This window comes from Balaenoptera acutorostrata, chromosome 8 (assembly GCF_949987535.1).
Source record: "Balaenoptera acutorostrata chromosome 8, mBalAcu1.1, whole genome shotgun sequence".
In the NCBI taxonomy this organism is placed as follows: Eukaryota; Metazoa; Chordata; class Mammalia; order Artiodactyla; family Balaenopteridae; genus Balaenoptera; species Balaenoptera acutorostrata.
This window is the reverse complement of record NC_080071.1, coordinates 29,566,902-29,592,784: the sequence shown is the minus strand read 5'-3', so window position 1 is coordinate 29,592,784 and position 25,883 is coordinate 29,566,902. Positions and strand designations below refer to the sequence as shown.

Below are 25,883 nucleotides of genomic sequence, written 5' to 3'. Positions count from 1 at the left end.
TCATTATTTTCAATCTTGAGAATTTGTTTGATAGCTCATATTTCCATCACTTCCTCCCCTCCTGGAAAAGTCATGTCTTTGAACATTGTTTAGAAGTAGGAAGTGGTTACTTTTACTTTCTGTTTTATACACTCCCATGTTGTTTGAATTTTTTTTAAAAAACATACGTATATCTTTCATTTTTAAATACGTGTTTTTCAACTGATAGCATCATACATAATAATGATTAAAAATTCAGAAGATACAGAAGTGTGAAGGGGCAGAGGGAACATTTCTTCTCTACCGCTGATGGAGTGAGCAACACCTAGGTTAGTGTTTGATTAATAACTGTGGACGGTAGCATAGCCAAGTCGACACCTAAACCCAGCCATCACAGTATGTCTCTCTGCTGCTTGTGTGAATTCTCCTGGTCCTTGTGGTCAGTTCTGCTGCCTGCCTGGAGCTGCGTGCAGTTGGCTGTATGCTCTTCTTTCTCATTCCCACGCCTCCTCCCCCTGCAATTAAGTTAACTTGGTAACTCATTGCTGTATCCAGAGCATCTTTGGCTCTGCTCCACTGCCAAACATTTATTCTCCCTTTTCACCCTTTGGTTTTTCTCATCTGTGTTATTTGTCTTAACCAGGACAGAACGTTCCCATTGTTTTTCTTTATTAGCTAAAGTCACAGATCAGCTTGGCACCCATTCCAGCAGGAGCTTTCCTTCTCAAAGACAATAGTTGCAAAATTGGATGCTGCTTTCTTGGCTTCTGGCTATTGTTATTGTTCTTTGTCACCCTAACTTGGGGAAATGCCATATTGGAGGTTTGATAGGACTAAAACAGAATAAGAAATCTAATTACTTTTTGTTTTGTGCTGCTGCTTCAGAATAGCTCCCTTCCAGCTTCCAGAACATTCTCTCTCACAGCATTGCCCTTTCATGTTGGATTTCCAAAGTTACAGAATTCCATTGTCATTATCTGAAGAGCGACATTTATCAAATTTGATTCTTTCACATTGGAAACTGTTAAAGCATTATAAGAAGTCGCTACAAGTGTGTCCTTCACTGAACTAGCCCAGTGTTTTGAATTGTTATTATTGAATTATAAGAGTCTTTGTTTCTCTAGAATTTCTTCCAGTTGCCTATATGAACGTTTCAATATTCTCAGTCCTTTATTCTCTCCTTTTACATTCTAGAAAAAGGGAATGCCAAATTTTAGCAGAACTAGATAAGCACTGAATTCCAAGAGGTCAAAAAAAAAAAAAAGTTAATGCAAATCACTGGCAAAGGTCCAAGATTTAGCTGTAGCCACTTATCTATCATTGATAGAAATGGACTTTTTTCTTCTTGGTATTTTAATGAGTAATAACATGGTCAGACAGAAAAAAATGTGTAAGTATAAATTAAAATCTGAGTGTTCAGATATCCAGAAAATCCAGTCAGAAAACACTGACCAAGGAGCCAAGTATGGTAGAGCCTGTTATTTGTCATGGGAAGGGGTATCAAATATGACCTATGAATTTTTAAAGAATTCCTGACTACACAAAAATGGAAATGAAATTCAATAAATAACCTCATCACCATCCTTATTCTGATTATAGCAGCTTCAGACAATAACAGTCATTTTAATAAGCTTCTGTGGGTCAGGGGTTTAGGATAGTGTTAGCAGGCTGCCTTCTGGTCATGTGCAGCTGCGGTCAGATGGTCAGGCCTTGTCTTCATGGGTTCCCTCTGGGCTGCCTGGCAGCATGGAGGCCTCAGGGCCATCAGACTGCTTATCTAGTGGCTGCAGGCATCTGCTGCCTCCTATTCCAGTGAGCAAGGTGGAAACTGCATCACCTTTTCTGATGCTTGGTTCTGTCGGTTACAGGCAAGGCACAGACCCACCCAAGTTTAAAGAGAGGACACTGGACTCCGTCTCTTGACAGGTGGGGGTGGTAAGATTCTGGAAGAACACGTGAGGCAGGAGGTACTGTTATGGGCATCTTTGGAGAAAAGCAGTCTGCCCTGGTCTACCCTCTGGCCACAATAATTCACATCTCTCCACATGCAAAATACACTCTTGTGCTTCCAAAATCCTCCGGAAGTCTCATCCCATTATGGCTTCAGGCTCAGGCTCAAAGTCAAGGGCCTTGCCCTCTAATCATGTGCTTGACACACACCCAGAACACAACAGGAGGATAGGTCTCTTCAAGGTCTGCCCCAAAGAGGGAAAACCAGAGGCACATGGGACCATGGCAGTTGTGGAATTTGGCCAGTTGCCTGTTGCCTGTTCCTTTTCCACTGTTCTCTTTGGCTCTTGGTTCCATGCTCTGGGCTCTTACTTCTACTTTTTAAGTGACCCTTCCTTTTTCAGAAGAAAGAGCCAGTGTTTGCAGCTGAGTAGCCTTCTCAGACTGCTTCCTGCCCCTAAAAGTTTGGGGATCTGAATGCTCTTTTCATTTTGTACTCTCTCTGTTTTAGTCTAACCTGGCAGTAATTTCACAGTACAAATGTCTAAAAAACTTCGTGGGTTTTCTTTGAATGTTGATGGGTTCATGTATTAGACAGGAGCCAAGACCTCAAGATGCTTTGTCTACCTTGGGCTCCCTGTGACACTGAGGGACCACACCCTTAAGATTCTCAGAAGCCTTATTATGTAATGCAGAGTTTCTGCAAGGTTTGCTCTTCAGAGCCTTAGAAAGCCTTAGGTCTGTTTGAAATCGTCCAGGAGGCACCGCCTTAGATCTTTCTGAAGTCTCAACAGAGCGTCACACAGTCACACCCTGGATTTGATCTTTGCCTTGAAGCCCTGGCTGGGTTTGAGAACTGCTGAATGTCTGGAGAGGCTGGGGATGAGGAACCATTTTGTATTTAACAGTGTGTCCTTTCGCTCACCTCTCTCTGCTCACGTTTTATCACAGGCAGCGAGCAGCACCCAGGTGTCACTTCGAGTACTCTGCCTGGAGGTCTCTTCAGCTAGATCATTAGGTCCATTTCTATTCCCGCTTTACCGCAGACATCAGTGTTGCCAAACTCTGTCACTGCACAGCGGGGTCCTCTCATCCTCCAACATCCAGTAATATTCTCCTCACTTTCCTTTAAGCCCTCACTGACCACCTTCTTAAAACAACAGTCCTTTCATTATCTTCCATTATCTTGCATGTCAGGAATTCAGGAAGGGCTTGTTTTGATTTGGGGTCAGAGTGGAGCTGAAGCACTTTTGCTAGGAACCCAAGCCACCAAGGAAACCAGTTTGACTGCCCCGGGGCTCCTGGGATTGTTGTTGCTTTAAGTCACGCAGTTTGAGTGTGATTAGTGACAGGTCAGTAGTTCCTGGAACCGATAACCCTACTGTTTTCCTTCTGGCCTTTGTCACCCTGAAGTCCCAGGACATCTGCTCTGCTTTCAGGAATCCAGATTTGATCATTCCCCTTCCCCCCGTGGCCACTGGAAAGCCTCTGTGCTTTTCCATTGTCTGAAATCTAAGCCCCCTGACTTGGTAGACCACGGAGGGTGCAACTCACAGGCCAGATTTGTCCCACAGACACATCATTTTTTAGGCTGTGCAGGAGAATTTTATTTTAACTTGATGTACACTTGTTAACATTAAAAAAAATCAAGAGCATTCACGTAAAAATCCACTTCTCTGGAAGAATCAGAAGATCTGGCAACACTGGGATACCTTCCTGTGGCAGCAGTCAGCTCATGCTGGGCACTCCCTTTGGGTGGGTGTGGTGGTCATGAGGTTGGTCCTGTCCAGACCTCCCAGGTCCTCACTGGGTCTGCTTTCCATTTCCACCCTGGTTCCTGCAGGCCTTTGAAGTGGCCATTCTTATTGTACAAGTGCTGCACACAGCTTTCCAGGCTTATTCTTAGCTGTTTCCTTAAACCCAGCCCCTAGACCAGCCTCAGTCCTGTGTGACCCAGCCCTGATACATGAGTCAGCAGAACTCTATAAGTTCATACCTTCCCACTGGGTGGAATAACTTCTCCACTTCCTCTGCCTGGTGAGTTAGACAGATGGTCATCCTCTCTTCTGAGATTTCACAGCGTTTCTATCTCTGTTGTAGCATTCACATTTTCTTGAAATTATTAGCTTAAATGTCTGTCCACCTCTCTGGATTGTGAACTACTCCAGGATATAGGCTTTTATTTTATTTGTCTTTTGTCTAGAACTTGTCACCAAGGTAGGTATTAAATAAGACTTTGTTGACTGACTGAATAAATGATTCTTTGAAAAGGCTAAAGCTAGCTCTCTGCCCTGTAAGAGTATACAGTTCAGTATGTCATCTGTTAAATGTAACACAGAGTAGAATGATATACAGGTGCAGGCAAAATACCAATGAAGCTTCTTGGATTGGAAGAAAAGAGGTAAGTAGAGATTGTGGAAGGGCAGATCAGGCCAAGATATGTATGTGATACATATGTAAAAAGGTAGAGTTGTATAAGTATTTAATTTGTACAAAACTGGATTGTGGGTGTCTGATGGCATATGGTGGGAAATAAGTCTTGAAAAGGTAATTTGGAGCAAGGGTATGGAGAGACTGGAATATTAAGGAATCTGAACTCATTCTGTAGGTGATAGTGAACTCTTGTCATTTTTGTTCTTTTGGAGAAAGTTCTAATCTGTGACTCGTGGCAATATGAAGGATAAAATAGGCAAGAGTTTAGAGGCCAGAGGATTGATTAGCAGTTTGTTTTAATAGGAGAGACAGGAGATCAACATTGAAGGGGACCTGATCTAGCACAGTGGTAGCTGAGGAGGTAAAATCTGCAGAATATAGTGTTTGATAGATTTGGCTTGTGAGAAAGATGAAGTGTATTCATGATAATAGCACCTGTCATGTCTTGAGTGTTTATTTATGTGCCAGGCATCATGTTAGGAACTTTATATGACTGTGCCCTTTGGCCAAAATGACAGGGGTGGGGGAGTTTCAGAGGTCTTTTTTTTTTAACCCAGAATGGAATTTTATTTTAAATTGAAAAAATTTATAGGAAATATGTGCCCTGTTATCCAGTGAATGCTTCATGCAGAAATTTTATATGTATATACAAACACACACATACATACCCTTGCATTGTAGAAATAATACATTTATGTATGTATTTCTGTTTCTTCTGGGATTAGAAGGTACAGACAGAAATGTCAACTAGGCTGGTAGTTCTCCATCTTTCACATTTTACTTCTCCCAAATAATCTATCAAATAATCAAGGTTCCAAATTGTTATAAACAAAATGAATAATTTTTCAATGACATTTACGTTTACCATTGATCTGTTGTCATGTTAATATTTACAGAAAATTTGAGAACCTAGTTTCATGCTTTAACTAGAAGGATCTTTGTTTCCATTTTGCAGAAAAATTAATCAGGTATAAAATTTTTGATCCTGTTTGTAAAATTTATCATGCATTCCTAAATACAAAGGAAGCTTGAAAATACTGTGATACTTTACTTTCCAAATCTAAAGGTTAGAAAAAAAAGTTTTCTGGTCAGTTTGAACTTATGAACACTTATGGACATAGGTGAAATAACAGAATATCTACTCATAATAATTTATTAGTATAACTATATATAACTGTTAAATAACTTACACAAAACATTTTTATTTAGAAATACACCATTTGTTCTCCTTTCTTACTTTGTATCAAGCAGTCTTATTTAGGCTCTGACTTGCAGTGTTGGCAGTAACTATCATAAAACCAATTTTTGCATCGTCTAACACAGTTTTTCAGAGGACACCCTTTTCACTTCTATCTACATTAAAAAAATATACAGCCCTGTGTTTCCTCATGATGCTTTCATAAGAAATGTTATCCCAAGCCATATGTATCAGTTTGAGAAATGTTAAGATAGTTTCCCCCCTGCCCCCGTACTTATATTGGTGTATGTTTGGTATATAAAAATCAATTACTGTGTTGCTTTTAAAGGTGAGATTTGAGAGGCTTGTATAATAAAATTGAGATATTTGCCATTGCAAAGGAAAGTAGTTATTTCCAGGAATAACTACTAAGTTCTTGTGAAATGTTGTCAAATTTTAAAATGTTTCCGTGAGCTGAGTCTTAGGGTCAGTGGCGTGCTTGTAAACCTTGAGAACTGCCACTTTGGCAGTAAGGGGGGAGTGCAAATCCTAATTTGTACTATTTTTCTATTTCCATTGTGTAAATACTCCTACCCTGGCCAATTTTAAGTGACCACTGTGAAGTCAGGTGTCTTGTAAAGTTTCTGAAATGCTAACAGCGGGCTCTCCTGAGCCAGCATGAGCCAACTGCACCCCGGAAGTGTTAACTAAGACAGGCGACCCTGCAGAAGTGTCAGAGTGAGGCCGGGGTGGAGCATTGATAAATGGGCTGGAGACGGCAAGCTAGAAATTGATCAAATGTTCATATCCAACAGAGCATTTGCAAAACAAGACTGAGAGATGAAGTCTCCAAGGTCATTGGCTTCCACGAGAGACAGGAGGCTCTGGAGACTGTGTGCTTTAGCTCACTAGACAATGTCGGCTAGTGAGCTAAGAGCATGTAGTGGGCTAAGAGCAACCATTTATGTGCTCAAGACAGAGAACAGCGGGAGACAGAGCAGGACAAGAGAGGAGGAAGAGAAAGGTTACCAGCACAGGTTTGGAAAGAGTGTGAAATAACGGAAGAATGGATTTCAGCTGTGTCTGCAGGCTAACATTATAGCAACAGAGAGGAGCGCTGAATCACACAATTGTGATGTTGTTAAATCTTGGGGAGAGAGAGCACGCAGTTTTCGTGGCCAAATGGGGACAGATAACATTTTGTATGAGATTAAAGATTGAGGAAGTGAGGGCAGCAATCAGAGATGCTCTTTAGAAAAATGTTGACAGTGAGAGGGAAGAGTGATGGAGTGACGGAAGCAGCAGAAACTGAGCCCCCTCCCCGTCCTTTTTGGGGGGAGAAGAAGTATAGGAGATACTTACACATGTTTGTGATGGACGGAGAGGATCCAGAGCCTGGCTGTTTGTGTCTTGAAGGAGTGAATGAGTGAATGAATAAATGAGAAGCACAGTAGGAGGCGTTTCATTGCACACTGGAGGGAAAGAGGCTCAGGGGGGTGAGGGTGTGAAGACTTTTCTTGGGAGTAGAAAGCTTGGGGTATAAGTGGGATGGCCTTGTTGCTCTCCGGGTCGCAGGTGGAGTTATTGGGGTGAGTGGGGTGGGGCGGGATGGGCACTCCTGTGAGCAGTGGTAGCAGGGGGTAGCCCTGGCGTCTGGGGTGGGACTGCCAACGCCCTCACTCGCAGCTGCATGAGCTCCAGCCGGTTGTTTAAATTCCCCTGCGCCTCGGTTTTCCCTCTGAAAAAACGGGGGAATAAAGTGATTCTCAGCTCCCAGGGCTACTGTGAAGGTTAAATTAGTTAATATGTTTCAAGTGCTCAGTCACTTTTGGTGCATGAGGAACAGCTGGTATCAAGGGCTGCGGAGGCGGACTTAGACTAACAATGAGCACAACTTCTCAAACCTGAGGGACCGTGTGAATCACCCGCGCGATCTTGCGAAAAGGAAGATTCTGATTTAGTGGGTCTGGGGTGGGGCCCAAGGTTCAGCATTTCTAGGTGATGCCGTTGCTGATTGTCTGGGGACCACGCTCTGAGTGGCAGCGTTGTAGCAGGACTGATGCCCTGACCAGGAGTGGCCAGCGGTCCCCGTGACATCACCAGGCAGTGTGCCTCCTCTCCATTGGCTCAGGCTGAGCCCAGGCTTTCCTCCAGGTGTGGGGTGGCCAGGAATAGGCCCGGGGGCATGGGGTACTAACGGGTGCAGCCTCAAGAGCGTCAGCTGTGGGCTGCAGGCTTTATATGATACGGGAGAAGCTAGGCGGGGATGATGCAAGAGGCGGAAGCAGACCGAGGGCCCGAGAGCACAGTTAGGCCAGGCAGTAGGCGTGGGACGGAGGTGCCCGAGAGCTGGTGGGCACAGGGGCCGATGTCAGAGTATAAGCTGTGGGGACAGGCAAATATTTACTGCTGAAAACTTGGTGAGTCTAATTTTATTTTTTGATGTTTAATTTCTGATGATTTAGAAGGCTTTTTGTTTGCTTGGCCGTGCCTCGAGGACGTTATAAACAGCAATTGATTAGAAACATGTTTTCTACTTCTGGTTAGCAGAATGCCTGAGGAGAGAAAACTTACTGGGTGTTGCTTTCTGCCACGTCCAGGGTGTCCTTGGTGAGCAGATATGAGGTGGGTGGGCTCCCCATTTTGGGTTCAGGCTACAGTCAGGCACGTAGTTTGTCCAGCAGGTGGAGGGGAAGTGGAGAACAGGCTTTCCAGAGACGGGAAAACTATTCCAAGGAGACCCTGAAAATCCCACTCCAGGGAGAAGTTATATGGCAGTGGAAGTAGCTGGCCGGTGCCTTGGAAGGAAGGGCATGCAGTACTGAGATGAATTCTACTAAACTGTGGTCAGTATTTCTTTGGTTCACATTCATCCTTTGTTCAGGAGTATGTTAGAGAAACACACTTGCACTTCTAACATATTTAACCCTTTGTATAGAAAGTGCTTCCATTGGCTCTCTTGTACTCTCTTGTATACATCCTTCCTCCTGTTCTGGTGTCTGGGGCCAGGTGGCAACCTGAGATATTGTATGGAGATCCTGGGTCCTGATATTTATAGACAGCTCCTGTTCGAAGGGGCACCCCTGGGAAGATGAGTCCAGGAACAGATCCAGGGACTGTGTCCCTTGTTGCTGCCGTTCCCTCTCGCTGGCCTCCCCATCCTGGCTCTGCCTCTGACACGTGACCCCGTGGCCACAAGAACTGGCCGGGGAACCACACCGTTGTTCCCTCTGTCTGGTGGAGCCTGACTTTTTGTGGGAATCAGAACTTCATTTCTTTAATGGATTTTCATAAAAATGCTGTTTCAAGGAAGAGAAGATAATATTACTTTCCTTTTCAGAGGTATGGTATAAATAGAACTGCTCAATTGTGTTTTATTCCCAGTTTTGGGAATAAATGTTATTGCATGTAAAACTTTGTCTAACCTCGCTACTGCCAGCTCTGACCTGAGGAATTTGTGGACTTATGAATAGCTCTAGCTGTCACTTAAATTGAGCCCATTTCTCTGAGAAGCACTGGGTTATTTTTTTAAATCCCCAACAGAGAAAAAATTTCATTCAACCACGTCTTGGCTTTACTCAGTGAGTGAGCCATTTAATAGAATAAGAGCGATGTAACAGGAATGCAGTCAGAGTTCTGAGGGTGGGCAACCTCCATTCTCATCACTAGGGGATGGGGGAGGATAGAAGCTTTTACGCATCTTTTTTTGAAGCATCTATTTTGTAGATTATTCTTCAGTTCCTAAATAAAAACCCCATTTGTTTAAACTATGTGAAACTTAGTTGCCTTGGCTCAAGACCTAAAAGCTTCCTGTCATCCCTACACACTCCCTACAAGGATGTAATTTTGTAAAATTGCTTTCTGGTCTCTTCCATAGAGGTCAATGTTGCATAAATACACTGTGAAACCTGGGTTTCAAATTATGCTGCGAGTTTTTTCCTTTCCAATAAACTGAGACAACAGTCTTAAGGAATAAATTTGTATTCTTATTCTTGCTACGCTTACACCAGTATTTTTTGCTACCTAGATTTTTGAGTATTCGTTGTCTTAATTTCTACATTTATTTGTTTAATCAATATTTACTACTTAAAGGCCCATCCCACCATTTCTTTCAATGTCTGAGGCTATAATCGTAGACATTTTGCTTTATCTTTCTCTCTTCCAGCAAATAAAACTAAGAGGAGGGACACAGTCAGGGTTATAAAATAAAATAGAGATAGAAGCTGGCCATTTTATTGTCTGTAGTTGGATCCCACTTGAAGAAACAAAACGGACAGCTTTTGTAAACATAGAGCGAGAGGAAAAAGAACATGAACTAAATTTTAGGGTGTGAAGCTGCACTATCTGATGCTTTTCAGAAAGAGAGATTTCCCTGGTGTGATCTTTTGAATGAGTACTTGGAGAATACTAATTCATCAACCATGCTTGGGTTTTACAATCTGAGTGAAGGTAGAGTTTTTTTCTGTTTATGATCCACAATTTTACTTGTCTTCTCACTTCTTAGTTAATAGTATGTTTTGTAGTAGATGTGGCTTTAAATGCTTTCCTTTAATGTAGTCATTATCAGATTTTCCTCTGTATTGCTCTCGTCATGACGAGTGTTGCTAAGAAAATAATTAATTTTACTGTATATGTCAACAGAAAGTCTTTTCTTTATCCATTTCTTTGTAGCTTTAAAATGAGCAACCTGTTCTAAAAAATCCTGAAGTGCATTTCAGCATCTTTTCTACAGTACCTTGCCAACATCTATAAGCATCATTAAAATCACTATCATTAAATAGGTCTTTCCAATGACTCAAAACGCAAGTGGAAAAAATATCTTATGCCAAGCACAGAAGGAGTTTTCACTAAGTGCTAAGTGTTTCGAAGGTGAATTAGTGGAGAAAAAAGCTTTTTAAAAAAATTGAGCATAACTGTTTGCAATGATGAATAAGAACGTTTTGCTTGTTTTTTAAGTTTCTATGTTGCAGCTCAAGACCAAGTGGTCAGGCTTACTTGTACAGGTTCCACACGGTAATGCCTTCAAATCAAACCCAACCCCAAGTCTGCATTGTTTATGACTTCACATTGATCCAACATGTGTAGATGCTTACTTTACACCTAAATTCTGTGGTATTTCCCTTGGAACTCGTGAACTTCCTGCGGTATAACTGGATGGTTTCTATTCTGGAAAATAGTCTTTCTTCATGTCATACTCTTGCAAAGTCTTCACAGGACATTTTTAGACAGCTGGTTTTTCACAGTTACCATTCAGTGGCATAGGAAAACTTGCATTTGAATGGGAATCTGAAGGCTTTTTTTCTTGCCTTCATTTTGTTTTTACACCGGTGTGATATCTTGGGTCACTTTCTGGGCCTTCGTTCTCCCATCTGTAAAGTGAGGGGGTTTGACTAGACAGTCTCCAAGGTCCCTTTCCACTTGTGGTTTCTCTGAATCAGTGGATCACTGGTTGTTATGTTCACGTCATGTTCGCTTGCTACATTGCTTTGTTTAACCACGTCTCAGACCATTTTTTGCTCTGTTTTTTAAATTGAAGTAGAGTTGATTTACAATGTGCCAGTCTCTGCTGTACAGCAAAGTGACTCAGTTATACACACATATGCATTCTTTTTTCATATTCTTTTCCATTATGGTTTATCACAGGATATTGAATATAGTTCCCTGTGCTATACAGTAGGACCTTGTTGTTTATCCACTCTAAATGTAACAGTTTGCATCTACCAACCGCAAACTCCCAGTCCCTCCCTCTCCCCCCCGCCCCTTGGCAACCACAAGTCTGTTCTCTATGTCTATGAGTCACCGCAGTCCATTTTTAAAAGCAAATTACTTTGGTCAGAGGCTCTTTATTCTCAGTCATCCGCTCCTTTGAAAAGTTTTGCCTTTTCAACCACAGAGACACGTGGAAAGCATTCCCCGTGGACCACATCTCTACCCTAGCTCAAAAAAATACGAAATAATGGCAGAAAATTGTTATCATCTGTTTAGATCATCTGGCACGGCTGCTGGTTATCTTGCTGTGTTCCTAGCAATTGCGAAAGGTGTGTTAAGAATAGTCTTGATGTTGTTTTGTTTTGCTCAAGTAGGTTGAGCAGAATCCTGGGAAAATAAGCATGATGTCAGGTTCTGAAAAAGAGCAAGGCGGCAACAGAAGGGTATTTGCTTTTTTGATATAGGTTGTAGATGGCTGATGCCCCAGACTAGTATGCTTCATTAGGCTGCCTGAGTCCCTTGTCTTCCCTTAGTCCTCAGTCTCTTGCTTGCATGCATTTCCTTAAGCAGTTTTGAAACCTACCACGTGGCCTCTCACGTGTAGTGATTCATAAAGTGTTAACTGAAGCCAAAGTGAAAAATGGGCTTGATCCTTCATGGCTGACGTGTGTTGTACTCTTCCAAAATATTTTGTTCTACACACATAGAGTAAAGCATTTCAAGAACTTAATATCTTTTTTTTTAAACTTTGGGTTTGTTTATTTATGTATGTATGTATTTATTTATTTATGGCTGTGTTGGGTCTTCATTTCTGTGCGAGGGCTCTCTCTAGTTGCGGCAAGCGGGGGCCACTCTTCATCACGGTGCACGGGCCTCTCACTATTGCAGCCTCTCTTGTTGCGGAGCACGAGCTCCAGACGCGCAGGCTCAGTAATTGTGGCTCACAGGCCTAGTTGCTCCGCGGCATGTGGGATCCTCCCAGACCAGGGCTCGAACCCGTGTCCCCTGCATTGGCAGGCAGATTCTCAACCACTGCGCCACCAGGGAAGCCCAAGAACTTAATATCTTTGGAAAGAAGATGAGTGTAGGAGTCTGGAGGCTGTGTAGTCTTTTGGGGTATTCACTGCTAGTTACCCCTGAATTCATAACCACTCAGGTTATTTTCAGGGTAAGCATATGCTGTGTAACCCAAGTAGCTGCACCCGTGAACAGTGGTCGTGTTCAACTGGTGAAGAATTGGGTGGATTTGTTTTGGTCCAGGTGAGAAGAGTTCCAGGGTCAAGCGGTCACCTTCATAAAACCGAAGACGGTGACTGGGAGTGGAGTGACGACGAGATGGATGAAAAAAGTGAAGAAGGGAAAGCTGCTTTTTCGCAAGAAAAGGTAAATGACATTGATGATGATTTTCTAACCTGTGTCAAATTTATTTTTGTGTTTTTGGGGGCGTGTGTGTACTAATGAATATGTAATTGTTTTACAGTCACGAAGAGTAAAAGAAGAAAATCCAGAGGTGAGTGGTGGTTATTTAGTTCTTTGCCTCGTCTCCCCACCCAGCCTCCTCCCACGAGTATCAGAGTCTGATCTCTTCGGGGAAGAACCTTCAAAATTTTGTTCTCGTGGTATAGGGAAAAAAAGAAAAGGCACATAGGCTTTGCAGGTCTTGATACTGTCTGAGTTACTTTGGAGCTGTGTATATCGGGGCAGATTACTTTACTCTCTGAGCCTCAGTTTCCTCCTCTGTCAAATGGGGGTGATCACAATACTTATAAAATTGCTGTGAGGATTGATAAAATCACATACATGAAGCACTCAGTGGGGTTCTTAGCACAAATTAGTTACTCACTTAATCTTAATTCTTAGGATTACTGTTACTTAGAAAACATAGTAGGCATACAGGAAAATTTCTCCTAGATTTTTAGTTTACCATAAAGCAAGATATTAACATGGTTAGGAACTCTAGGTTGAATTTGTTGGTTTTGATTTTTAAATCTTCTGCGTAACTTAATAGTCAAGGAACAGTCTTTCATCAGGCTCCCTTTGAGAACTGGTCACCTTTTGATTACCTTTACTTCCTCCACTGGTTAATTATTCTAATGACTAATGATGACTATAGTTCAAAGGACTTCCTAATTCTCCTAGAGGAAGTTTAAGCATATTTAAATAGCTCCAAGTATTTTACAACTCTAGTAATTAATGTGTACTTTTATACATTCTCTTTAAGAAAACAGAAGACTTCGGGCTACAGATGATATCCATCCCAACTTTCTTTTTAAATTAGCAGACATTTCCTTTTAATTAAATGGAGTAAATCTTATCATTCTGCTTTAAGTGGCAATAACCAGCTGGACCATCTAAGAAGAGAGCATCAGAGCTACAAGCCACTCTTCCCCCTGTCATCCCCCCCACCGCCCCACCCCGGCTCTGGTCTCTTTTCATTCTCATGCCTCCTTGATGGGCCTTTCCTAGGGATTTTTCAGTCTGCCTGCCTCCTACTGGTAACTCTCCTTCAGATCCTGTTTCCTCCTATATTTATCACATGAATTAATCTCTTTGTTTCGTACATCAAATACGAGCTTTGATCAAGAAGTTATAAGGATGGTGATGTGCTCCACAGTAGGACATGTTGGCTACACACATATCCTGCTGGATTTTTGGAATGATCTTAACCCATTATCATGAACTCTGCCTTCATCTTGTCACTGTTTTATCTAGAGTGAAGTGCAGATCAAGGTTTTTCATCTATTTCTAAGAGTGACTCTAACTAAAAGTGTCAGTTCGCCTTAGAAATAGAACAAAATAACATGATTCAAGTAGCATCACTGACTCAAAAATCATTCGTTATTGGTTCACTACAGGACATTTTCGTTGGATGATATTCACTGGAATCCTGCCTTACTAGTATAGGCTGATGGGTGTAGGTCTTTCCTCATGAGGATTTGTTAAGTTTATTTTGAGAATATCTTACTCTGTGCTTGTTGCAGTTGCTCTGATAACTGATCTGTTATTTGGATAATAGCAGTATCTTTCTGGCAAACGTATTTTCTTCATAGACAGGAAAAATAGTAGTGTACAGCATGCTGTCAGTTGTTCATCAAACATCCCTGTCAACTTTCTTGAGTGGAATTTGAAAGTCTTAGGCACTTCACTGTATCTAGACTCACTTGATTTCCCAGTGGCATATGTCTGTTCCCATACTGGTTTATAATTAAGGAAGCATATAGATAAGCTTCTTATTTCTGTGGAAGGATACATTAGTTTGAATGTAAACACTCCCCCCAAACTTTAGGAATCACCAACTCTATCTGCTATTACACAGCTTCCTATGCCATTTTATTGTTTTTGGTTTTTTTGGGTATTTTTAGCAAGGCTGGCATTTCAGCATCCTGAGCTGTGTTCAGAATCTCTTCAGTGTTGGTTCCTGTGTCCTTTCAGCTCTTAATGAAAGTAGCCCCCTGATTTACCAATCACACCAAGTCACTTTTTGGCTGTGAAGCAAAAAATATTTTTTAATCTATTATAAAGGGAATTAAAATGGTTGAATATGTAAATATTCAACAAACATAAACGTAAGTATATAAATTATATAAACATAAATTATATATATAAATATATATAAAATATAAATTATATATATAATGTGTGTACTGTGTGCACTGTTGTAGTAGGTGTTGGGGACACATCAGTGAGAAAAACAGTGAAATCCCTGTCCTTGTGGAGCTTGCATTCCAATGGGAGTAGATAAACAATATCCAATAGCCTTCATAAGTAAGTGAGTTATGTGGTTTGTTACAATGGAATAGGAGTAATGGAAAAAAATAGAATAGGGTAGAGAGTGAGGTAGTATGGTAGGGGTTTATAATTTTAAAAGGGTTAGTCTGGACAGGCCTTACTGAGAGGCACATAAAGACTTGTAAAAAGGTATGGAAGAATTAAATAGAAATAACTCTGAAGGACCACTTTTATCCTGCTACCGTTCTTACTCCTGTGACTGTCCTATCTTTCCAGAGGTTATCAGTTTGCAGTGTTTTCTTCCAGACCTTTCCTGCTCGTTTGCATACAAATACGTACATAAAGAAATCTAGCATATCATTTTAAAAATATAAGTGAGATTATAAAAACTATAAAATTTTGCATCTTGCCTTATATCTTGGAAACCTTTCCACAGTAGTTGCTATAGATCTGCCCCTTTATTTTTAACTGCTGAGGAGTATTACCTATCAAAATGGTTTATTTAACCATTTCTTTCTCCTTGAGCATTTAGGTTGCTATTACAAACTGTATTCCATTAACACTTTTTGTGCACGCACTTTGAGGGGCGCACATATAAATAAAGCATAGTTACGTAGAACTGTGATTGACAGAATCTGCTGATGTGGGATTCTTATAGCTGTTATCAAAAGCTGTATCATGTTAAATATCTTATCATTGTATTTGTCAGTTATACCTCAAAGCTGAAAAAAAAGCTGTATACAGTCTCAGACAGTGTACCATATACCTTTAAACATCTTTTAAAGGGAAAAGATGTACTAAATGACACATTGAAATGCCAGTGTGTTTACTTCGTAATAAGCTTCTCAATAATACTTGTCATTTAAATTGCAGTTGAGTTATTTCCTTGACTATAAGCCACTAGGTGACTGGGGATAGTATTTTTTTCATGTCCGTGTTCCCTTAGCATCTAGTAGACATGCTATATGTATTTGTTGGTGACATGGAAACCTATGCACTGAATATCAGACTCTAAACAAGTGCCTGAATAGGTTTATCATATTTATAAGTAGGTAAGAAGTGGGGGAAGGATCAGAAGACGGACGTTTTATAATCGAGCTGAAGTTCAGAAAAAGTAGCCTTAGTAGTTCCACACTTAGAGTGAGATGCTGCAATAAAGGAGGGGCATTTTAGAAATGCTTATTTTGTGAGGGGCTATTTGGCTTCCTGGGAAGTATAGGCAGAATGTCCAGGTATTACAGCACTAGTTGGAGAAGACTGAGAAGGCCAGGGTTGGGTATTTGCCAGAGGGACATTGGGTAGATATGCCTGGTACTGGGCCGTATTTGGAGATAAGAAATTCCAGTGTAAGATGTAAAGTTCCAGAGTTACACCACTTGTCTAATGAGATTCGTAGCCAAACTTAGTGAGAAATTGGTCCTAGTGTGAGAAATTGGTTAGTGTTCTTAACCTGGTTTTTAAGAAATAGCCTTGCAAAGTATTTGTCACCTACTAGTAATCATTAATTTGTAATAAGTAAATAATTCATGCTAATTTCATTTATTTAGTATCTTATTCCACTTGGATGGTGGAAGCCAGTGGAGACTAAAGGTTAATAATATAACAATAATAATGAAGTTAGTTAACTGGACAAATGTTTAATCTGGGCCTGATTTCCCATGGAGCTGCGTTAGGCACTGTGGCATTGTGGGAATTATACAAAAACACAGAAGAGGGCCTTCTCTCCAGAAGCTGCTCATCTCTTTGGGGGTAGGGCTTGGGAGTGGTATTTGCAAGGACAAATACCAAATAAGTGGTATTTCTTAGATAGGGTTTCCTAGTTGATACAGCTTCCTAGCTTATATAAAACCTTTCAACTATCATCTCATTATTGATTTTTTTTTCTTTTGCTTTATAAAAAATTTTCGTTGTTGTGGTTTGATCTTCTTTTTGACCAGTGATTTTCGTATCCTTTTGTCAGGCTCCAAAGTAATCAGTACATGTCTTATAATTCTTTAAGCAATTTTTATACCTTAATTTTTTATATAAAAGTAAAATTGACTTTATTTATTTTTTATTCTTTTTAAATTTATGTATTCATTTATTTTTGGCTGCGTTGGGTCTTCGTTGCTACATGCGGACTTTCTCTAGTTGCAGCGAGCAGGGGCTACTCTTTGCTGTGGTGCGTGGGCTTCTTATTGCGGTGTCTTCTCTTGTTGCAGATCACAGGCTATAGGCGCGTGGGCTTCAGTAGTTGTGGCGCATGCACTCAGTAGTTGTGGCTTGTGGGCTCTAGAGTGCAGGCTCAGTAGTTGTGGCGCACGGGCTTAGTTGCTCCATGGCGTGTGGGATCTTCCCGGACCAGGGCTCGAACCCCTGTCCCCTGCATTGGCAGGCAGATTCTTAACCACTGCACCACCAGGGAAGCCCTGACTCTATCTTTAAATTCACACTTTCTTTTCGTTTCGTTTAAGTGAGGAGGACATTTTCCAAGGCTTCTATTAAGGGACCACTCGGTTTATAGTAACCCTTCTGTTAGGCGTCATGAAAACATGGTTTGCAATCCTGGCTCCACATCAGAAAAACCAAAAGTTTTATAAATGCAGATCCCTAGACCCAGCAAATCAAATTGTGATTTGGTGGTTTGGGGTGATGTCCAAGGCAACTCTGATTTTTAAAAAGCTGTTCATATGATTCTGATATGTGACTAGGATCAAGGACCCACTGACTAGGAAAACCGCACCAGTCGTTCTGAATCCAGAAGTCCAGACTGGAATCCAGGAAGATTGAGTGCTGCAAATTCCTGAAGATTTTTTAAAAATATCTGCCTATCAGAAGTCTAAAAAAAAAAAAAACAACCCCAAAAACAAGCAAACAAAAAAAAAAACAAAAAACGACTAAGACATTTCAGAAATCCCTTGGAAAAGTTGTCCTTATTTAATCAAGTGTAATGGTGCCAGGTGGGAAGGTTTGATGACAGAAGCCCTGTAGGGCCCATGGCAGGTATATTGAAGAATTTTGTTGTAGAGTCTAGGCTAGGTTAATTGTTTCCCAACTCTGATATTTTGTTCTGAGGAGAAAATACATTTGGTGTGGATTTAGGTTGAGTGAATTTTACCAGAGCTTAGACACAATGTGGAAGCTAAATTCATTGCTTATGTTACTCAATGCTATTGCTGGATGATTGTTAAAACTGCCTTTAGCTTTTTGAAATTATTTCTGATGACATTGTGTTTTCCAGACGCCTGTCAGCTCTCATGTTGTCTTATACCCATTTGTAGTTGGATGCAAAGATTTGATTTCTCCTTCCAAATTGATTGTACTGGATCACAGACGGCTTTTACTTGATGCTTTTATGATGTCACTTTCTAAAAGGTGTTCTTATTGCAGGTGACTGGCTTTCCAACTGGTTGTGGTTAAACTTAGAATCTTCTGTATTTCTGAAAATAAACCTTTTGTTTTGGAGTAATTTTAGGTTTACAGAAAATTTGCAAAGATAGTGTACTCTGTAGGGTTCCCGTACATTCCTCATCCATGCTCTTTTACCGTTAATTTCTTTCGTAGCCCTGGCATGTTTGTCACAACTAAAAACCATCAGTGCTCCATTACTATTTGCTACATCTCAGATTGTATTTGTATTTCATTAGTTTGTCCCCTAACATCCTTTTTCTGTTCCACAATCCAATCCAGGATAACACATTGCATTTAGCTACAGTATTTTTAAAAATAGAAAATGAGAAGATTAGATAGAGCACTATGAAAAATTAGAAAGTGGATGTTGTCCCTTTTTAGTCTCTATTCCAAGATCCTTTCCTCTTTCACTCAGGCCCAGAGGCCTGTCTCCAGGACCGTGTCCAACATTAATCTGTTATTCTTCTCTTCCCCTCCTATCAAAACACCCATTCTCTCAAGTATCCTTCTTAATAGCAAACTGTTTAAAATTAAAAAAAAAATTCCAATAGACAAATTTATATTATACTGTTAATGAATGACAGCTGCTTAATGTGTTAGGTTTCTTGTAAGTTTTTACATTTAAAAATGCATGCCCAGAAGTCATGCCCTGAACTGATAGAATGGGGTCCATAATGGTGAAATTTGGCAGACTACAGTTGGTTGTCAAGGAAGATGTTCTGTGCAGGGAACGTCCCTCTCCACCACTCCTGTGCATCTCTGCACGTTTCCTGCACCAGTGGGAGCCGGAGACTGGTTTCTTCATCACGTGCAGGGTTTCGCCTACACAGTGAGGTTGCACGGTAATAGCTCTCTGTGCCCCTAACTGTCCGGGAGTAAGGGACAGGGCATGAGATGGGCCTCCCCAGGGGAAAGAGAAGTTGTCACCTCTAGTAAATGCCATTAATTTTCCAGATTACAAGCCTTCTTTGACTAAAGGTAGGATATTCTGTAGGTGATATGATGTAGCTTTTGGTAGTATCTCAAACCTTAATTAAGAATGAACTTATTTACAAAACAGAAACAGACTTACAGGCATAGGAAACATATTTACGGTTACCAAAGGGGAAAGGGGGGGGCTATAAATTAGGAGTTTGGGATTAGCAGATACACACTACTATATATAAAATAGGTAAACAACGAGGTGCTACTGTATAGCACAGGGAACTATATTCAATATCCTGTAATAAACCATAATGGAAAAGAATATGAAAAAGAATATATATATGTATAACTGACTCACTTTGCTGTACACCAGAAACTAACACAACATTGTAAATCAACGATACTTCAATAAAAAAAGAAAAAGAAAAAAATCTAAGTTCAAAAAAAAAAAAAAAAAAAGGTTGTGGAATCAGTCTGAAAAATTCTTTACAAGAGATCATTTGGGGTAGGCCAAGGCCCTCTGGCTGGTTAATGAACACAGGTTGTTTGTTCTTCTAACACAGTCATTTTCCCCCAACATTTTAATATGAAAAACTTCCAAAATATTGCAACATTAAAAACATTTTATAGTGAACATCCACCCAGCAATCACCTGGATTCTGCCATTACTATACTTGCTTCATCTCATGCACAGCCATCTATTCATCTATCGGTCTATCTTCGTTTTCGGATGCAATTCAAAGGAAACTACAGACGTGGGTATACTTCCCCTTATTTCTTCATTACTAACAGTTATTTTCGCGGAAGCACAGAGAGTAAGAATTTTACGCCCTTAAACTTTAGAAAACTCTTGCCACAAAGAGTTTCTGATGACTTCTGATAATTTTAGAATCGATAGTAAGTTTAGGGAATAATGTATATTTTTCATTCTTTGTCGATGTTGTTTCTCTTTTAGTTTGTCTTTCAAGTTTTGTTCCAGGGCAGAGTTCACAAAAGTAGGACTTGAGGCAGAAATATTTGGGGTATCACATTAGGGTCAGGTTTCCAGCTTGGAGAGAAAAATATAACCTATTACTCTAGCTTTTCTTTTGGGGAAAATGCGTTTTAAAAATCCAGCTACCCTTATATATTTTTGAAATCCCGTGCTGTGAATAAATTGTTCAAAGTAATGATTAAAGGGGCAGGTTGTGCTAATCCTAACATCCTTTCGTTAGGGGGCCCTTAACTTGAGCTGAAGTTGTGTGACAAGAAAAAAAAAGGTCGTTGGGCATCTTTCTGTTATCAGGTTTAAAATATCAAATAGTCCCTGCCTTTTTAGCTCGGTTGTTCTCTAAAAGCCGAAGGATCACCTGGGGCACGTATTAAAGATACAGATTCTCTTCTGTCTCCATGAAATTCTGAATCATAGGCTGGGTGGTGCCCCGGAATCTTTAACGTGTGTCGTAGGTGATCCCAGTGCAAGTAGTCAAAGGACCACACTCTGGGAAATGGTGCTTTAAAATTACTTAAATTATTTAAGATTTTTGTCTCTGATAACTGAGACTTACTGTAACCACACTGACCTTAACGTCTGATTTTGGTGTTCTTACGTGCTGTAACGGTGGCTCTGTTAACAGATCGCGGTGAACGCCAGCAGCATACCCAAGCAGATACAGTCCCTGTCTGTGCAGGACTCTCAGGTACGTTTCTCTGCCTGTCATTTACGTTGTAGACAGATTTTCTTTTTTCTTTTAACAAAACCTGACATTTTAGAAAGATAGACAATATCAGGGTGGTGCTTCCAAAGCAGGGGCTTGTAAACACTCTTTTTTAATAAGTATGGAGAAGAGAGGACTGTCACTGTTGACTGTGATTTTCAGGGCCTCCAACCTTTAAATGATAGGTTCAAGAGCAAGAACTGATTACCAGACTGCTTCTGAAATTGCTGGTACTGTGAGAAATGAGAAAAGGGAAAGAAAATGACTCACCATTCTGCTAGATTCCAGCCACAAAACATTATAGTTAATTGACACTTTTCTTTTTTGCTCCTGGTTGGATTTCTAAACTGTTTTTATAATTCTTTTATCACTGAATTTTATGGGCCAATTTATCTCTACAACTCGCCTTGTAAAAATAATAGTCCAGTGACTGTGAAATGAATTCATATTAAAAGGTATATGACAGAACACGTGTGCCACGAGTTGTGTCGGGCGCTGATGAAGGATGCTGAGCTCTCCAGGGCAGGGGCTGTGGACATAGAACCGGAGTGCAGGCCCCCGTTCCTGTTTTGCTGTGTAATTAATAGGCAAGCCCTTCAGCTCTCAAAGTGGTTATACCGTCAAGTATCACCAGCCGGAGGATCACATTTTCCCTCCAAAGCTGCATATTCCACTTAAATTTATTTCTATTCTACCTGATCCGTATTTTATGAAACAGCTGTATGCAGAGGAGATAGAGTGATGGGATTTCATGATTGCAGGTCAGACATCTAGTCCTTGACCCTTATCTTTTATACCTGAGGAAGCAAAGATTTGCAGAGGTGAAGTGGCTCAGCCAAGGTTGCACAACTACTTAGAGGCAGAGCCTTTACACTGTATTGGGCAACTCAGTAAAACACCTTGTAGTAAACTGTAGGGATTGGTTGAATGACAAAAGGAAAGGTAGGAATAACAACAGGTCAGAAGGCAAAGAGTAAAGGAAACAGGAAAAGGGATTAGGATACCTAGTAGTAAATAACATGGTATAGTTTGACTCATTTTCATATACATTATTTTGTTCTCCCAGGAAACTTTTGAGGCAGGTATTATCCCCGTTTTGTAAATGAGAAAATAAGTCCGGAGAATGACTTGCCCACGGTTGCATAGCTGGTCAGTGGCGCAGCCAAGTCTTGACCTAAAATCCGTTATTTTTCTACTCCAATAGGAATGTCTCATGTCCAGGAATTGGTAGGAGTAGGGAGAGGCTGTGTAGCAGAGGCAGTCGTGGCTGATGATCTATGTTCAAGGAAATAGACTCTAGGGGAGAAAGGCGAGAAAGGTAAACTGTGGCCTCACCTACTAGGTCCCTCCATCCTCTGCATCATGAGGTTTAAAGTGCCCAACCTTTGTGCATCACCAAGGCCCATTCGGTTCAGTCCACGGCTCGGGTTGCAAGGTGCCCCTCTAGATGGCTGAGCTTTCCTTTCGACTTAACTGCTGCTTATACCAGTTGTTCCTAGGGCCCATCCTCCTACTGAGGCTTTCTATATGAAACATTTGAATCCACAGTTGTGATGGGAAGTAGACACCATTCTAGTGTTCACACAGAGGTCTTATGTGGACAAATAAGACCTGCATGTGTAAAGATCTAGATTTGAAATTTCCAGGAAGAGAGGGCTCTATGAGTCAAGGGCTATCATGATTTTTATGCATTTATTTCCCCGAGTTTATAACAGTTTGCTGTTTTGTTTTTAAAGGGCTTACTCAATGCTAGTGAAGACTACAGAGAAGCTTCTTGTGCCGTGAACCTAGTTTTAAGATTAAGGTAAATAATATTGTTTATTTTGCATCACTTTTCCTACATGTAGTACAATATTCTGATCTCCTTCCTTAGCTTTCATAATATTAGCATAAAATAAAATTGTTACCTTGTTTGATCTCCTCAAATAGCCTGTGGGTGCTGTATTCCCAGGACTAATTGCTCTCTTCTAGTTGCTTCCTCAAGAAGAATAAGAAAGAAAAGCACCATGTGAGTGTATCTGCAGGCTCAGTGTACCCTTCATTAAGTTTTTTTTTTTCCTTGCCTTTTCTTCCTTGGGTTTTTCTTTCTCTTTTTTTTTCTTTTCTTTTTTTTACAATGTTAGATCACAGTAAGAGATTTTTAATGAGTTTCTTTCTCACGTCAGCAGTCAGTCTCTGACAGAAATAAACCATGCTTGTACGACAAGTTGCCTGTTCAGAACATTCTTCAGTGACAGGTTTGATCAGCCACTGTGGAGAGATGATAGATATATTATGAAAGAACCCTCAGTCTTCCAGGAAATGGATACAAATATGGTGCCTGACAGTCTAGTCTTTGTATCTAGTGAATGAAAGCTTTCTATTTCAAGGATTTTTAAAAATAAGGTCAATTTAATGTATATTCTTTGTTAAGAATTTGGAATCTCAAGACAAAAGAGATTTGCTTGAACTTAATTGTAAATAGCTGAACTTACCAGGTCAATCACCGTCACATTTTTTTAAAAAAATTTTTATTGGAGTAGTTGCTTTACAATGTTGTGTTAGTTTCTACTGTACAGCAAAGTGAATCAGCTATACATATACATATATCCCCTCTTTTTTGGATTTCCTTCCCATTTAGGTCACCACAGAGCACTGAGTAGAGTTCCCTGTCACATTTTTGAAGGCATTTTCAAATATGTTCCTTTGACAATTAAACAAATAGAACACATGGCTAATGGGCCTTTTTCAGAGCCGTGTCTATAAAAGGTGGATTCATTTTCAAGGTTAGTTTCCAGCCCTCTGAATTATCATAATCTGTCAGGGTAGATTATCTTCGCCATAATCACCTCTTCCTTCTGATGGTCATTTACAATCTGCAGTGCATTTTCCCATACTTACCATGGGAACCTCACAGCAACCCTTGGTGCAGTTTAATTCAGAGTTGATTTCCAAGTCAAGATGTGAAATTATTACAAGACTGTTTTCCTTATATTTGAGAGTAACCTTGCTTGTGATTCACAGTTAGTGTATTTAGCAGTTTCCAAAGAATGCAATAGCCCTTTCCCTTTTTGTTTGACTTTGGAAACAGGTACTCCTTTTATTTTTCACTTGTTCATTTATTCACTCATAAATATTCACCAATATTTCTGAGAAAGCAATTCTGCGCCGGGCTCAGTGTTTGTCTTTGAGACGCAAGGGTAAGTGAGACTACGGAGGTTACAGGCTAGTCCGCTGAGCATGCAGTGTTGGAAGTCACCTTTAGAACCCAGTCATCCAACCTCCTACTTGACATACGCAGGAGTCTTTTCTTCAGTGCCCCTGCTGGGTGTTTACCCAGCCCCTGTGCATACTTCAGTTCACTCTTTTTCCGCGATCACCTCTGTGATACTGAAAAGCTTTAATTGCTATGTCCTCTTGAAGATTTAGCTGACCTTCCTATTCTGGGCTCAAATTCTGACCCTTAGAGCACATATCAGGTTCTCTGGATAAGTCTCCTGAAGAGTGTTAAAATGCATACTTTGAGCCTTATTTCCAAATATTGTTTTGCTCTAGGTACTGGGACAGTATAAAACAGTTGCATTCTCTCATTTTTCTGAGAGCCATTTGTTGTTTGCCAGGCTTGCTCTTCTCCTTTCCTAGGCAAAACAGCAAAAGTAACTTTAGCCTTGCTTCTCACGATACAGTTCTCTATCCCCCTCCCAATCATCCTTGTTTACTCCTAGTGACTTTTAGTCTGCATCTGCATTTGTTACCCTTTTTCTCATGGGCTTAGGCGGTGGTTTTCCTGAGTTCATGGCTTGGGTCACTAGTCTTAAAAGATTCTCCATGAAGAAAGAGTTCCATGTTCAAATAAGTTAAGAAACAACGGGTAGTATCCATCTATTACACACACACACGCCTTTTTTTGGAAATCACAAGGAAGATTAACATTAAAGGTTCTAAGAAGTTCTGCAGGAGAGGAGTTTGTTTAACTTTGTTTACTCTAAGACCTCTTCAACTTCAGAACTCTTTTCATGGTATTATTTTCCAGTTTAACCTTGTCCCTTTTAAATGGAGCACCCATATTTAAATGTAGGACTCCAGATGTGATCTGAGCACGCTAGAATACAGTAGTTAGATCATGTATTTTTTTGCAATTCACACTCTATTTCTCCTAAATAGAGAAATTTATAAATTTCTCCTAAATCAGTCCAAGTTTTCATTGCCTTTTGAAATATCTGTGTAATTTGGTGATGAATTTAGCATGACCCAACAGTCAAACAAAAACCTCTGATTGTGTTTTTTCCATTTGAAGGGCTACCAAGGCTGACTCTGAACTGCAACTTATGTTTTAAAACTCTGTGTACATCTTAGCATTTGTCAGTATAAGGATGGACCTGGTGGTTTTGACTCATTGCTCGCCCACCGTACATTTCACTCCTGACTGTCAATGTGTCATATTAGTTACGATGTTTGTATATACGTCCCTTGTCAATTTGATGACCCTATCTTTTGCACCTTTATCCAGAACATTGATTATCGTGTTCAGCAGTTCACGTAGGACAGAGCCTTCTGGCATCTGTTAGAAACTGCTCACTTTCTGAATGGCTTTCAATAATTAACTAGTATTTTTTGGTATAGTTGCTCAATCAGAAACAAATCCTATTGACTCTACTGCCTTTTAGTCAACATTTAACTAACTATTCAAAAGGCTATCGTAACAGGATCCATTAAAAGTATTTCTGAAATTAAGACATATCAATGATATTTTCAAAAAATGGAAGTGAATTTTAGTATAACTTATTTTTAGCAAACACATGTTTATGCCTAATTGCTTATATGCATCTTTTTTGTTGTTGTTAAATGTTTACAAGGTATTTGTTTAAATTCGTGTTTTTTTTTTTTTACATTTGAGAACTCATGAATCTCTCAGA

At 40.3% G+C, this 25,883-nt stretch overlaps 1 protein-coding gene across 3 annotated transcripts in view; it reads left to right on the top strand.

The window, feature by feature from the left end:
- STK39 (serine/threonine kinase 39) overlaps positions 1-25,883 on the top strand; it is a 314,494-nt gene that overhangs the window by 177,610 nt on the left and 111,001 nt on the right. For all 3 annotated transcript variants that reach the window (XM_057551799.1, XM_057551798.1, XM_057551800.1), the window contains exons 11-14: positions 12,509-12,631; positions 12,729-12,758; positions 20,908-20,970; positions 22,725-22,792. In XM_057551799.1, coding sequence (XP_057407782.1) covers positions 12,509-12,631; positions 12,729-12,758; positions 20,908-20,970; positions 22,725-22,792 — 284 coding nt within the window. The remainder of the gene's footprint in view (positions 1-12,508; positions 12,632-12,728; positions 12,759-20,907; positions 20,971-22,724; positions 22,793-25,883) is intronic.